General features: G+C 40.8%; 1 protein-coding gene across 2 annotated transcripts in view; it reads left to right on the top strand.

Moving 5' to 3' along the window:
* The first annotated feature begins 468 nt into the window (after window positions 1-468).
* Window positions 469-11,834, top strand: part of BRD8 (bromodomain containing 8) — a 71,937-nt gene continuing 60,571 nt past the window's right edge. For both annotated transcript variants that reach the window (XM_088465547.1, XM_088465546.1), the window contains exons 1-17: window positions 469-527; window positions 684-780; window positions 3,193-3,262; window positions 4,183-4,232; window positions 6,024-6,146; window positions 7,279-7,359; window positions 7,467-7,531; window positions 8,173-8,309; window positions 8,425-8,643; window positions 8,763-8,895; window positions 9,193-9,366; window positions 9,669-9,934; window positions 10,309-10,686; window positions 10,771-10,858; window positions 10,990-11,030; window positions 11,113-11,333; window positions 11,455-11,547. In XM_088465547.1, coding sequence (XP_088321673.1) covers window positions 509-527; window positions 684-780; window positions 3,193-3,262; window positions 4,183-4,232; window positions 6,024-6,146; window positions 7,279-7,359; window positions 7,467-7,531; window positions 8,173-8,309; window positions 8,425-8,643; window positions 8,763-8,895; window positions 9,193-9,366; window positions 9,669-9,934; window positions 10,309-10,686; window positions 10,771-10,858; window positions 10,990-11,030; window positions 11,113-11,333; window positions 11,455-11,547 — 2,255 coding nt within the window. In that variant the 5' untranslated portion in view covers window positions 469-508. The remainder of the gene's footprint in view (window positions 528-683; window positions 781-3,192; window positions 3,263-4,182; window positions 4,233-6,023; window positions 6,147-7,278; window positions 7,360-7,466; window positions 7,532-8,172; window positions 8,310-8,424; window positions 8,644-8,762; window positions 8,896-9,192; window positions 9,367-9,668; window positions 9,935-10,308; window positions 10,687-10,770; window positions 10,859-10,989; window positions 11,031-11,112; window positions 11,334-11,454; window positions 11,548-11,834) is intronic.

Below are 11,834 nucleotides of genomic sequence, written 5' to 3'. Positions count from 1 at the left end.
TAAACGATTGAACGATAACGATGTTGCAATCATTCAATCGCCCATTTTTCTCATGTAGTGGATACGTGCCATAATCCTAACCCCTAGCCCTCCCCCTAACACTGCTACTTACCTTCAGGATGCCGGCTAAATGCCGGCATCCCGCACGCTGGGATATTAACCGCATCCCGTAATTACTGATTATATACCAGTTACTTAATAATCGGCCGTGTATTTATTTTAGATTTCCTAAATAGAATCTCGTTTTGTGCAGTGCTGCTACAGAGTTCCCACATCTAATGCTGCACATTCACATTGTGTCTAATAACGTAAGAAGATGAACCCCAGCAATACATATTGCATAGGTTGGCTGTATTTCCCCTTCTTGATATTGCATATACTGTATCACATGATCATGGTGACAGCTACAGCCAGCCGCATGATCCCCTTCCCGCTGCGCATTTTACGTCATTATGTTGGCGACGTCGCGCTCTGGTTACGCTGTATAGTATATACAGTAGCTGAGAAAATGGCGGCCGGGACGGGGAGTGAGTATTGTGTATAGTGACCGAGGCTTATATTGCCAGCATGTACTACCTAGCGCAAAGCCGGCACATTAGTGTCAGACCATATGCGCAGTATCCTGTGTACATGAGACGTGTCAGTGTATTCATTTGTATTTCCTGTCGCTTTCCCCAACCTAGAGCACAAACTGCTGAATGTCGGCCCCACAGAGCCGTGGTCTGTCCGGGAGAAGCTGTGCCTCGCCTCCTCCGTCATGCGCAGCGGCGACCAGAACTGGTGAGAGGAGAAATCACACTAATTGGCCCGGGGATCCTACTACTGGAGTATATGGAGCAGCAGTGCTCTCATAGCGGCCCATTTATCAATGATCGCTTTTGCAATGCGATCAGGGCATGCCAGTAACGCCCATGATCGCTTCGGAATGCAAAAAGCGATCCTATTGGTCGGATGTATCACCCGGGACATGCAGGGATTTCGGAGCCCGACCCTGCGATGTCTTCGGAGAGCTGCCAGCCAGTACAGGGGGTGGTGCGTATGCGCAGTCCCGTGGACTGCACATCCGCCATAGCATGGGAGGGTTCCGGAGGATCCCTCCAGTGGCTAATAGTGCGCGGAGTAGCCCATAGGCTACGGTGGCTAATGTCATCTTCAGATGGTGTTAGCTGCAAGGGCCAATATCTGGAATGCATCTCATTCCGGATATTGGTAAATTTGGCAGCATCGCATCCCCTATAGAAACCTATGAGGAATGCGGCTGCCAGTGGTAATGGAGGGATCACAGCAGGTATCAGAGATACCTGCTGAGGTCCCTCCCTAATACATACGGGGGATACTTAGTATTTGAGGTAAACGGTTGTTTGCAGGGATTTTACCTCAAATACACTTTGATAAATGGGCCATATCGAAATATGACTATGGTTGCTAGATCCTAGTTGGAGAAGGGACCTCTCTGACGTTGCAACCACGTGACCGCTGCAGAAGGGGGACGGACCGCTCCAGTGTTACCATCCACGTACACAAAGAGGGAGAATATATTTTTGTAGTGAGCCACCTTGCCCAAAGTGTGGCGAGCGGCCACTTTTGGCCCCCCGTTCGGATCCTTGTCCCTCCCCCTTTGGTCGCTGGTCACGTGGGCGTGACGTCAGAGGTCCCTTGCAGCACCCAATTCTAGACCTAACCATATAACTATGGTAGTGGATAGTTCCCCTCTAACTGATGTCATCAGTTACTGTCCAACATAATTTCCTACTATCTACGTGGACATAGAGGGGGAATACAATCCTGTGGCGACTTGAGTGAAGCGAGTCACCATGCCTGAAGCGTGGCGAGCCGACAAGTTATGACTATATCATGATGAGCCCTCCCCCTACTGTCCAATTTTTTGTGGGACAGTCCCGATTAGCGGGCAAGAAAATGGGTGGGGATTATATAATAGTGGGCAGAGGTTTGCCAGAAAGTGGGTGGCATTGAGTGGGGTTTATTTAATCCAATTAGGGGCATATTATTATTATCGGAAATTGGTTGGGATTATTATCATTTATTATCATAGCCAAACTTCTGCACATGTGCGGTCGTCAGTCTACACATGTGCAAGCTGTCATTGCTGGGAGGGATTCTTCAGATTACTCTCCTGCCCCCCCCCCCCCCCCAAAAAAAAATTCCTGTGTACAGCCCATACGATGCGAACAATGGTTAATACTCATTACTCTGGAGTTTAGTAAATTTCACATTTTTGTAGTCCCTATAGAATCCTATGGGGCCTGCTTCTGTGGTCACAAATGGGATTGCACCTGATATTGGCGATTTTTGCTGCCGCTCTTCCTTACATACATTTAGGGGATCCTTATTATTTCCGCAAATTTTTTTTGATAACTATGCCCCTTAGTTTGTACAGATGTTGAGAGGTAATAAGTGTACAGCCGTTTGCAGCAATGACTAGATGTATTCATTTTCTGTATGAATTTCTGAGGCTTTTACATCCTGTATGATGAATATGAAGTACCTGCTACTACAGCACTGCATCTTCTCAATGATGATGTTTGGTGGCATTTTTTTCCTTTTATTGAGGCATTGCAAATAAACATAATGGCATTTGTTTATGCACCACACTCTTTTGGTCCCATCTCAGTGCACTTGAGGTTTGCACTTTGACTTGGTCATTCTAAAACCTTTTATTTCTAATCTATTTGGATTTAGTATCAGATTTGCTAATGTGCTTAGATCATGTCCTGGTGCATGAATGCGTTTTGTCCAAGCTTCTACAAAGAGGAGTTAATTGTGAACTTGGCGCGCAAACAACTGTACTTTGGTCTCAGATGATGCAGTTATAGAATATGTATTGGTATGAGGAGTATGTTCTGTTCAAGGCTATGTAGAATGCCGCTCAGACAAGGTTCCGTGTGAGAAAGCAGGAACTTTTTGTAGTGTATTTTTGGGACAATGCTGGAAGGAGCACTAATACATCTTTTGCTATATACTGTATTCCTGACCGTGCAGCGCTGGTGGAGGGTCACAGCTGGCTTACAACAAATGTAAATGGCTCCTTAAACAGGCATGAACATCTGTTGTGTATGAAAACCTTTTTTTAACAAGGGTAAATCCCGAAAGGGTAAACCTTTTATTTTATTGAAAAACTTAATTTCAGTGACCTTTAATAAAACTGATGAATAAACTCACTACTGTTTTTAGGGTGTCTGTGAGCCGCGCCATCAAACCTTTTGCAGAACCAGGACGTCCTCCTGATTGGTTCTCTCAAAAAGTAAGCTGCAGTTTGTTTACAACTTGGCTCATAGAAAACTGGGCTCATGTAAAACATGTATCATCCTCACCTTGGTGTCAGAATTATCCTTCAAATGACATGTAGTTTTATCTCTGGTTGAAAACTGGGTCACTTTGTAGACACTAATGGAGCGTACACACGGTCAGATTTGTCAGACTTGTCAGATTTGTCAGATGAACGATTAAACGATCTGAACGATTTGAACGATTTTACCAAAGTTTTGAACGATTTGAACGATTGAACGATTTTTGACTGCATTAAAATGAATGGAATCGTCCAAGTCTGACTGCAAACCCATCAGATGTCAGATATCGTTATCTGACAAACGGGAACGCGCATCGTTGATCGTCCATCGTTCAGGCATGTCAGATATGAACGATTTTCCTTCAGATATGAACGACTGAACGATTTTTAAATCGTTATCGTTCATATCTGAAGGAAAAATCTGATCGTGTGTATGCACCATAAGTAGGAAATTAATTTAAAAGCGATGCCTGGATGTGCAGTTGGACTCGTGTGGCAACGCAGGTAACTGTGGCACATTGCAGGCATAACAGACTTATTTTATTTTGCTACCCCAGCATTCTGCTCAGTTAAAGGAGTGATGATGGTCTATGGTAATTATCCGTAAAATGCCCTGCAATGGTTTATTACGGATATCACATGGTTAAACTTGTATGCTAATAGTTGCCTTGTTCATTAAAAGCCTCCATTTATTGTTTGTACTTACACAGTATAAAATGGTTTATACATCACAGAAGGATTTTATGCAGCTGTTACTGTTGTAAATATTTGAAAGCATGCTCTGGAGTCTGTACCTTCACAATTATAGCCATGTTGTGACAGTTCATATTGTGTATCTTGAACCAATGTTGCATTTCATTTTATTTTGTTCTCAGCATTGTGCTTCACAATATTCTGAGCTCCTGGAGACCACAGAGACCCCAAAGTGAGTATAGACTTACAAATCACATTCAGCAGTCATCCCAAGGCATTATATTGCTTGTATAGTTTTCAGTCTCTGGTCTGATTCAAAGTTGCATGGAAGATCGCTTAGCGGACGGATCTCACAATTTAGCAACTGTGCATGCATCAGAGCCTACATATGCAGCTATGGGCAGTTCAGTGACTATATATCTCAACCATAATTATTCTGTCATCCCATATCCCAGCCAGTGCTAACTTACCCTCCAGCATTTAAGTCCAAAAAGAAGGTGCCCCTTTGTACCCAAGAAGCTGAACAGCATCAATATTAAAAAAAAGAAATAAAAAAAAAACCTAGTAAGCCAGAGCTCAACAAATACCATTTGCAAAGACGATTTGATTCTCAGGATGGTGGAAAGAATCCACAGAATCCCTGACGGTCCCAGCATCCCCATTGGCAGTCCCAGCATACCCGGTGGAGAATTGTGAGCGCAATATCGAGCGGCATGTTACATCTAGATGCATTTAAATCACACCACTATCCTACAAAGACCTCCATATCACATGCTGTGCATTATGTGGTTACCAGTCCTGCAGCCAATTTACCATGCTGCGACCTGTTCACTCCCCCCCGTGCGAGCTCAGTATTAAACTGACCACTGCTGATTTCCAGAACACCTTTGCTGGGCTGCAGATTTATTTAGTAAATGTGAGTACTTGCACAGTAGTGTAAGTATTTTGTTTTCAGATTACAGGTTGAGTCTCCCATATCCAAATATTCCGAAATACGGAATATTTTTTAGCATGACTGAGATAGTGAAACTTTTGATTTTTGATGGTTCAATGTACACAAACTTTATTAAGCACACAATTGTTAAAAATAAAATGTAAAATGACCTATAGGCTGTGTGTATAAGGTGTATATGAAACTTAAATGAATTTCATGTATGTACACAAACTTTGTTCGAGCCACAAAATTATTGAAAATATTGTATAGAATTACCTTCAGGCTGTGTATATGATTCATAAATGCATTCTGTGTTTAGATTGTCCTAAGACATTTCATTATGGTATGCAATTATTCCAAATTACTTAATATTCCGATATCCAAAATACCCTTGGTCCCAAGCATTTTGGATATGGGAGACTCAACCTGTATATGGTTACCCAAAATGTAAAGTTTATATTTTGCAATAAGAGTAAGTTTCAAAGTCAGCCTCTCTTGCGTTGTCAGAAATAAATTGAGATATCTGCCTGTATTCACATTTGGCCGCACCACCCTTATACACCTGCTTGTGAAAGTAGATGTCCTCATTAGCAGTGCAGACTTTAATGTAAGAGATCTGTGTGATACCAGCTCACCTCTAAGCAGCTCACTATTTCACCTAGGACACACTTATCCTATGAATGAAAGCCTAGTTACAAACCCAGTTACACCCACTAAGCATGTGATAAAGAATATTTACTTAAATTGAATCATCCTAAAATGTGCATAGCTCAGTTAAAGAGTGAATACTCAGCATGCATGGTATAGGGAAAAAAGTAAATACTGTGAATAGCAAAACCATGCTCAGAATAGCAGTCTGATACCCACCACTTATTGTTTCCATATGTAGCCCGTTGCCCCACTTAACAGACCCATGCTTACTATTAGTTCTGTGCCAGTGCCTACAGCCAGCCCATATCCAATGCGATTGGAAACATGATGTGTGTTATTATTACCTGTTTCTTTTCTATGTTATAATGTTCACTCAGGCTGCGATGGGTGGGAGAGTACAGCCCTCTTAGGGCTTCTCACTTTGTATATGTTCTTTAGACGGAAACGAGGAGAACGTGGAGAAGTAGTGGAGACCGTTGAAGATGTCATTGTGCGGAAACTGACAGCGGAAAGAGTTGAGGAATTGAAGAAAATTATTAAAGAAACACAGGAAAAATATAGGTAAAACATGTTTAGATTTCACTTTATATTCAAACTATCAAGCAGCCCATACATAACCTGACTGAATAACAATACAGAAGATCCATACATTTTCTATATTATGTTTAAAAACACCCCATGCTGAGTTTTTAAAAAAAAACAAAAAACATTTTTATTTACAAGACACTGCCGTACAGAGAGAGAATGAAAAAACAAATATATTTATAATGCGGACATACACAGAATAAAACATTCAGTGAATGTAAGTATCAATATTAGAACAAAGGCATGGAATGCAATGGGTTTTCATTTAATAATTATACATCAAATACTTAAGGACTGAACAGCGAGTCCTTATTACCTGGGAAGAAACATATAGGCTACATCATATACGATTTAAGTAAATTTAAAGATAACAGAAAAGAAAAAGATAGTAGGGCAGCAAAGAGGGAGGGCGTAAAGCAACAATTGCATACAGCAGAGTGATGAAAAGCAAACCAGTACCTCCAAAGTTGATGGTATTTGGGGAGGGTATCATTCAAAAGGGAGGTAATGTATTCCATGGATGAAATATACCACACTCTCCTTTATTTGCTGAATCTAGATGAGGGAGGGTGGTTCCATGCACACTTAAGAATCATCAGTGCACACAGGTGTCAAAACCTTAAAGCATTGTGGTGAAAAGGCATTATCTATTGTATTTTTTTTTTTTTAGTCTGTTTAATCAGCTTCTTGTTAACAGAACATGTTTCTTTCAGTGGGGTCAGTGAACCCAATTGACATGACAAGGTTCACTTGTCAAAACTAAACCAACCACCTGGTCTGTAAAAAAGTTATTGAACTCCTCCAGAATTATTTCTCACTATTAGCTACCCAAAGCTGACACTTTGCAAGAGACTTCAGTTACTCCCTCACGTAACTCAAAATATACTCCCGACTTAAATTAATTAGAGTTACTGTAATCCAAACAGTTATATGCATGAAATGTAGCTTTTATAAGCGACCAATCTAGCTTGGCACATGTATTCTTTAAGAGCACAATTAACATTATTAAATTAAGTTTACTATGATAAAGAAAAGTCACAATGCTTCTAATAGGTGTTTGTATTTAGCCTGATTGTCCTAATTAAGGGCTTTCACTTTCTATTGTCAGGAAATTGAAGAAAGAAGCAGAGCTGATTCAGAGTGGCCACATGGACAGCAAGTTGGAGGAACTGTGGAATTTCATTTTGGCGTGGGTTCTCATTTTGTTATATACTTCTGTATGTCCATCAGCTGTCAGTTCTAGGTTCCATTTTAATTCACTGTCTGCAGTAAAATCTTTTTCTCTGAACCGTGCAGCAATAAGAAACAAGAAGAGGAGGAGGCAGAGATGAAGAGAAAGGCCACAGATGCTTCTTATCAAGGTTAGGGTGAATTGAATACTTTCATTTAATTTCAGCATTGAAAATTTGCTTGGTGTATCCCTAAAAAAAGAAAAAGAACATAAGTAACAGCAGGAGACTATCCATCCAATAACACTTCTGGACAGCACTCGCGGTGTGCTTGTGATAAATAGCTTGTGTTTTTTGTTTGTATGAAAACATTTTAATTGACGAACAGCAGGAAATTACAGCAATACACAAGAGTATGGTATCGAGATTGGTACAATGACACAGAAACAAATGGAGCAACTATAATAAACAATATAGTTGCAATATAATAAAACCAAATAGATGCCCAAAGGCCACTAAACAGGAAGTAAGCTAAAATCTACACAATTAAAGAACAAAGCACAGTGATAGCTTGCTTTTTAATTCATAGTCAAATCAATCCTTTATTTCTGTATTTGAATCTTGATCTAAAATAAATAACTGCAATATCTTCTCTTGAGGCTTTTATATTAGTAATGGGACAGGGTCATACAGAACAAATATGTCCAATATTGTTAAAATTTACATTTGACCTTCCATTTTTTTTTTTTAAATCTAATTTTGAACTATCTACAAGTATGTAAATAACTGCAATGGAAAATTTATTTTGTACTGCTAAATTTGTATTCTTTCAGCCCGCCAGGCAGCTAAGAACATTCCTCGCAGAACTTCAAGTACAATCAGCCGCTCCTCTATTGAATCTTCATCTCCAGGAGCAGAGTTTGGCTTAGGAGACCTGACACCAAGTAGCATTGAGGAGGGAAGTGTGGGGGTAAGTGCTCTGCAATAAACAAAAACTGCAGCCTTGGTATCAGTTCTTTAGCTATATTTATACTACAGGTAGTTTAGGTCTTGCAAATTTATGATTCTGATTTTTTCCTTTACAGGTAAGTGTGGGGTCTTTAACGAGCACCCCAGTCTCTTCCTTCATTGGCATTCCTGACACCCCTCCTCCTCCTTCTGCCCCCTTGGAGTCCCTGTTGACCCCTTTGATGGACGACTCTCCCCAGAAAAAGATGGTGGGACAGAAATCAACTCCACCCCCCTCCCCGCTGTTATCGGAGCTCCTGAAGAAAGGCAATCTGTTGCCCACGAGTCCCCGGCTGGTATGGAACCCTACCCTGGTCCTCACGGAGGGTGTCCCAACACTACCCATAGTTTTGCCAAGGGAGGAAATTCTGCACATAGTCAAGTTTCTTGCCATATCTGTTTCTTTTTTTCACAGGTCAGTGAGGGTGAAATGACTTTAACATCTACTCAGCTTACCAGTTCTGGTGTCCTAATGGATGTTGGAGTCCTTCCAAGTCTTCATGGAGGTGAGCTGCACTCTGTTGCAGGCACAATCCCAGCGGCTTCAGGTATGCAACATAAATATAGATTTGGCAAATTAAAAAATAAATAAATAGACCCCAGATATCAAGATAAAGGTTTGTCTGCCTCATGAAGCCTATTACATATTTCTCAACCTGCTTTTTTTCTGTTGATCCCTTTCTCTCTTCTTACTTGGTCCTTGCCTCTCATGTTTGGTTATATCAATCCTCTTTCCTTTTTATTATACTTTTTTTTTTTTTTTCCCCTTTATTTATTCTGTTACCTTTTCCAATCTCTGGCCTCCTCTCTTGTTCTGTTGTCCCTTCCTGTTCTTGCCCTGATAGGTGCTCCCACTCTGTCCCGGCTTCTAGAAGCTGGTCCTGCACACTTCGCTCCACCTCTCGCTTCCTTCTCTGCTGCTACAAGTGAATCTCTGTCTAAATCTTTGCTGACCCCTATAGAGTCCCAGGCCACCATTATTATGATGTCAGCACTGCCAATGGCTGCAGCTGTCCCAGGTAACTTTTGCCTTGGGCTTCATGCTTGTCTTAATAACTTGGTTTAAAGCTGAGCTCTGCTTTAATTTGAATGATTTTAATTGATTGTATTTTCTTGATTTTATGCAAATATATTATTTCTGAGCAGTGCCAGAGTTGGGCACCTTTTTTTTTTACTTAAGTAAATTCTTTTTCAGAGGACAACTAACATAAATTTGATAAGATATCTTATTCTATTTTCATATCTCTGAAAATAATAAAAGCTACAGTTGTTGACTGAAAACTCTACATGATAATCAAAGGGATCTTATTTGACCAAATAGTGACCCAGCAGGAGGACTCTCAATCTTCTTCAGATCCGCACACCGTTACAGTGTCCATGGACAGCAGTGACATTTCCATGATCATAGATTCTATCAACAAAGAATGCCTTGCAAGTGGCGACGGAAGCGCACAATCCAAAGCCGAATCTTCAGAAAGCAAGGGGGATCTGGATCTAGCAGAGAAGATGGATATTGCTGTATCCTACACGGGAGAGGAGTTAGATTTTGAAACTGTCGGGGACATAATTGCAATCATTGAGGATAAGGTAATGGTATACATGTGCCAAATTCCTTTTTTTTTTCTATTTTAAACCATCTCCACCCGGAAGAGTACAAATACCCACATTAAATATCAGAATGGTGGTTTACAAACTCAGAAGAGCAGAAATGTGGAAGGTTACCAATAGGACGTGAAGCTGCGAATTTAATACTGCAAAATAGTTTGATTTAGGTGCCCTAGTTATAAATGAAGACCTTGTAATGTTGTCCAACAAAATTATTATGATTTTTTTTGTTTTATAAATCGGATACTTTTGATAGTGAATCTTATTATAATGTTAAAGGGTTTATGCATTATATAGCAAATGCTGACTTTGTTAATCATACTGTTCCCTGGTGATGCTTTCATTCTCCCGACTAGGTGGATGACCATCCTGAAGTGCTGGATGTTGCAGCTGTTGAAGCAGCCCTTTCTTTTTGTGAAGAGAATGATGACCCCCAAGCACTTGGTGGGCCCTGGGATCAGGCTGTACAGGAACATACAGCAAAACAAGAGACCCTTGCACAATCTCTCATTCCAGGGTCCAAGGAGTCTGACTCAATAATGAATATAATGGAGCTGACTGCTGATATAAAAACGGAACCTCCAGAGAGTGAAGTGGAGCCTGCTCCATCAGAGGCTTCTTCCGTCAGTTCTCATTCATTATTTCAACTTGGACCTCCTGAAGAAGCATTGAGAGGAACCACTGTAGAAGACCCAATTAAAGAAGAGGAAGCAGAACACCAATTGAAAACTGAGGTACTTTTTATACATAAATGAGATTGCATTACAGAGGATACGATTTATGTGTGGTTACTTATCATTCTTCTGTTTTGCTTTCAGGAACCACATTGTGAAATTTCTCAGAGAGACTCTTTTTCTAATGAAGAGGAAAAGGGAATGGGATCTGAGGAGAGCCCGGTGCTAATTGGTGCGCACTGAGAGCAATAGAAAATGTATATACTAGGTTTGGGGTATCATTGAGATTAGACCGGAGTTGGGTAAACATGCGCAGTGTGTAATTAACTATGCATGTTCTCATTGTCTTGCTCACATTTCCAGATGCATTGAAATCGGAACCTCCATCTAGCAGTCAGAACAAGGTACCCTTTACTGTACTATCACATGCTCTTTCTCTACAGGATTGTAATTAGAATTAAATCTACATTAATATAATTTTCAAAGGACTCTCAAGGAGAGGAGGAAGAAGAAGATGATGATGTCACAAGTGACGTTGGCAGCCCAGATGAGCCCAAGGAAGAAGAAGCTGGGGAGGAATATTTGTCAGAGATGGATAATGAGCCACCAATCAGTGAGAGTGATGATGGGTTCAGTATACACAATGCCCAACTTCAGTCACACACACTTGCTGATTCTATTCCCAGTAGTCCAGCATCCTCCCAATTGTGAGTAACCTCTGCTTATGTATGTGTTTATGAAAATATATTGACATGATATTTGATATCAGATGTATTTCGCATTCTGTTTAAAAAACAAAACAAAAACCCAATGACATTATAATTTCAGTTCAGTCTGCAGTGAAGATCAAGAGGCAATACAAGCTCAGAAAATATGGAAAAAAGCTATTATGTTGGTGTGGCGAGCAGCAGCCAATCACAGGTCTGTAATTCTAACTCACTTGTAGTGGGGTGTAATAATTATGTGTCTATTATTCACTCGGTGTCTACCTAATCCTCTGCTCTGCCCCCTTTTTCCACCTCTACCCTTTCCTACTAGTCTACTCCACCTCCTCCTTCCCTTATCTCCCCCCCTCTATCTGCCTGCCTCCCTCTCCTCTCCCACTACTACACTTTCGTTTTCTTCTACCCCACCATGATCTTACTACCCCACTGCTAATCCCTCCTCTCCATGTCACCACATCCCACCTCCATCCACATCTCATTAAA

The sequence above is a fragment of the Taudactylus pleione genome, unplaced genomic scaffold (assembly GCF_031769625.1).
Source record: "Taudactylus pleione unplaced genomic scaffold, aTauple2 ptg001990l, whole genome shotgun sequence".
NCBI lineage: Eukaryota > Metazoa > Chordata > Amphibia > Anura > Myobatrachidae > Taudactylus > Taudactylus pleione.
Note: the sequence above shows the minus strand (reverse complement) of the source record. Positions and strands in the feature narration are given on the sequence as shown.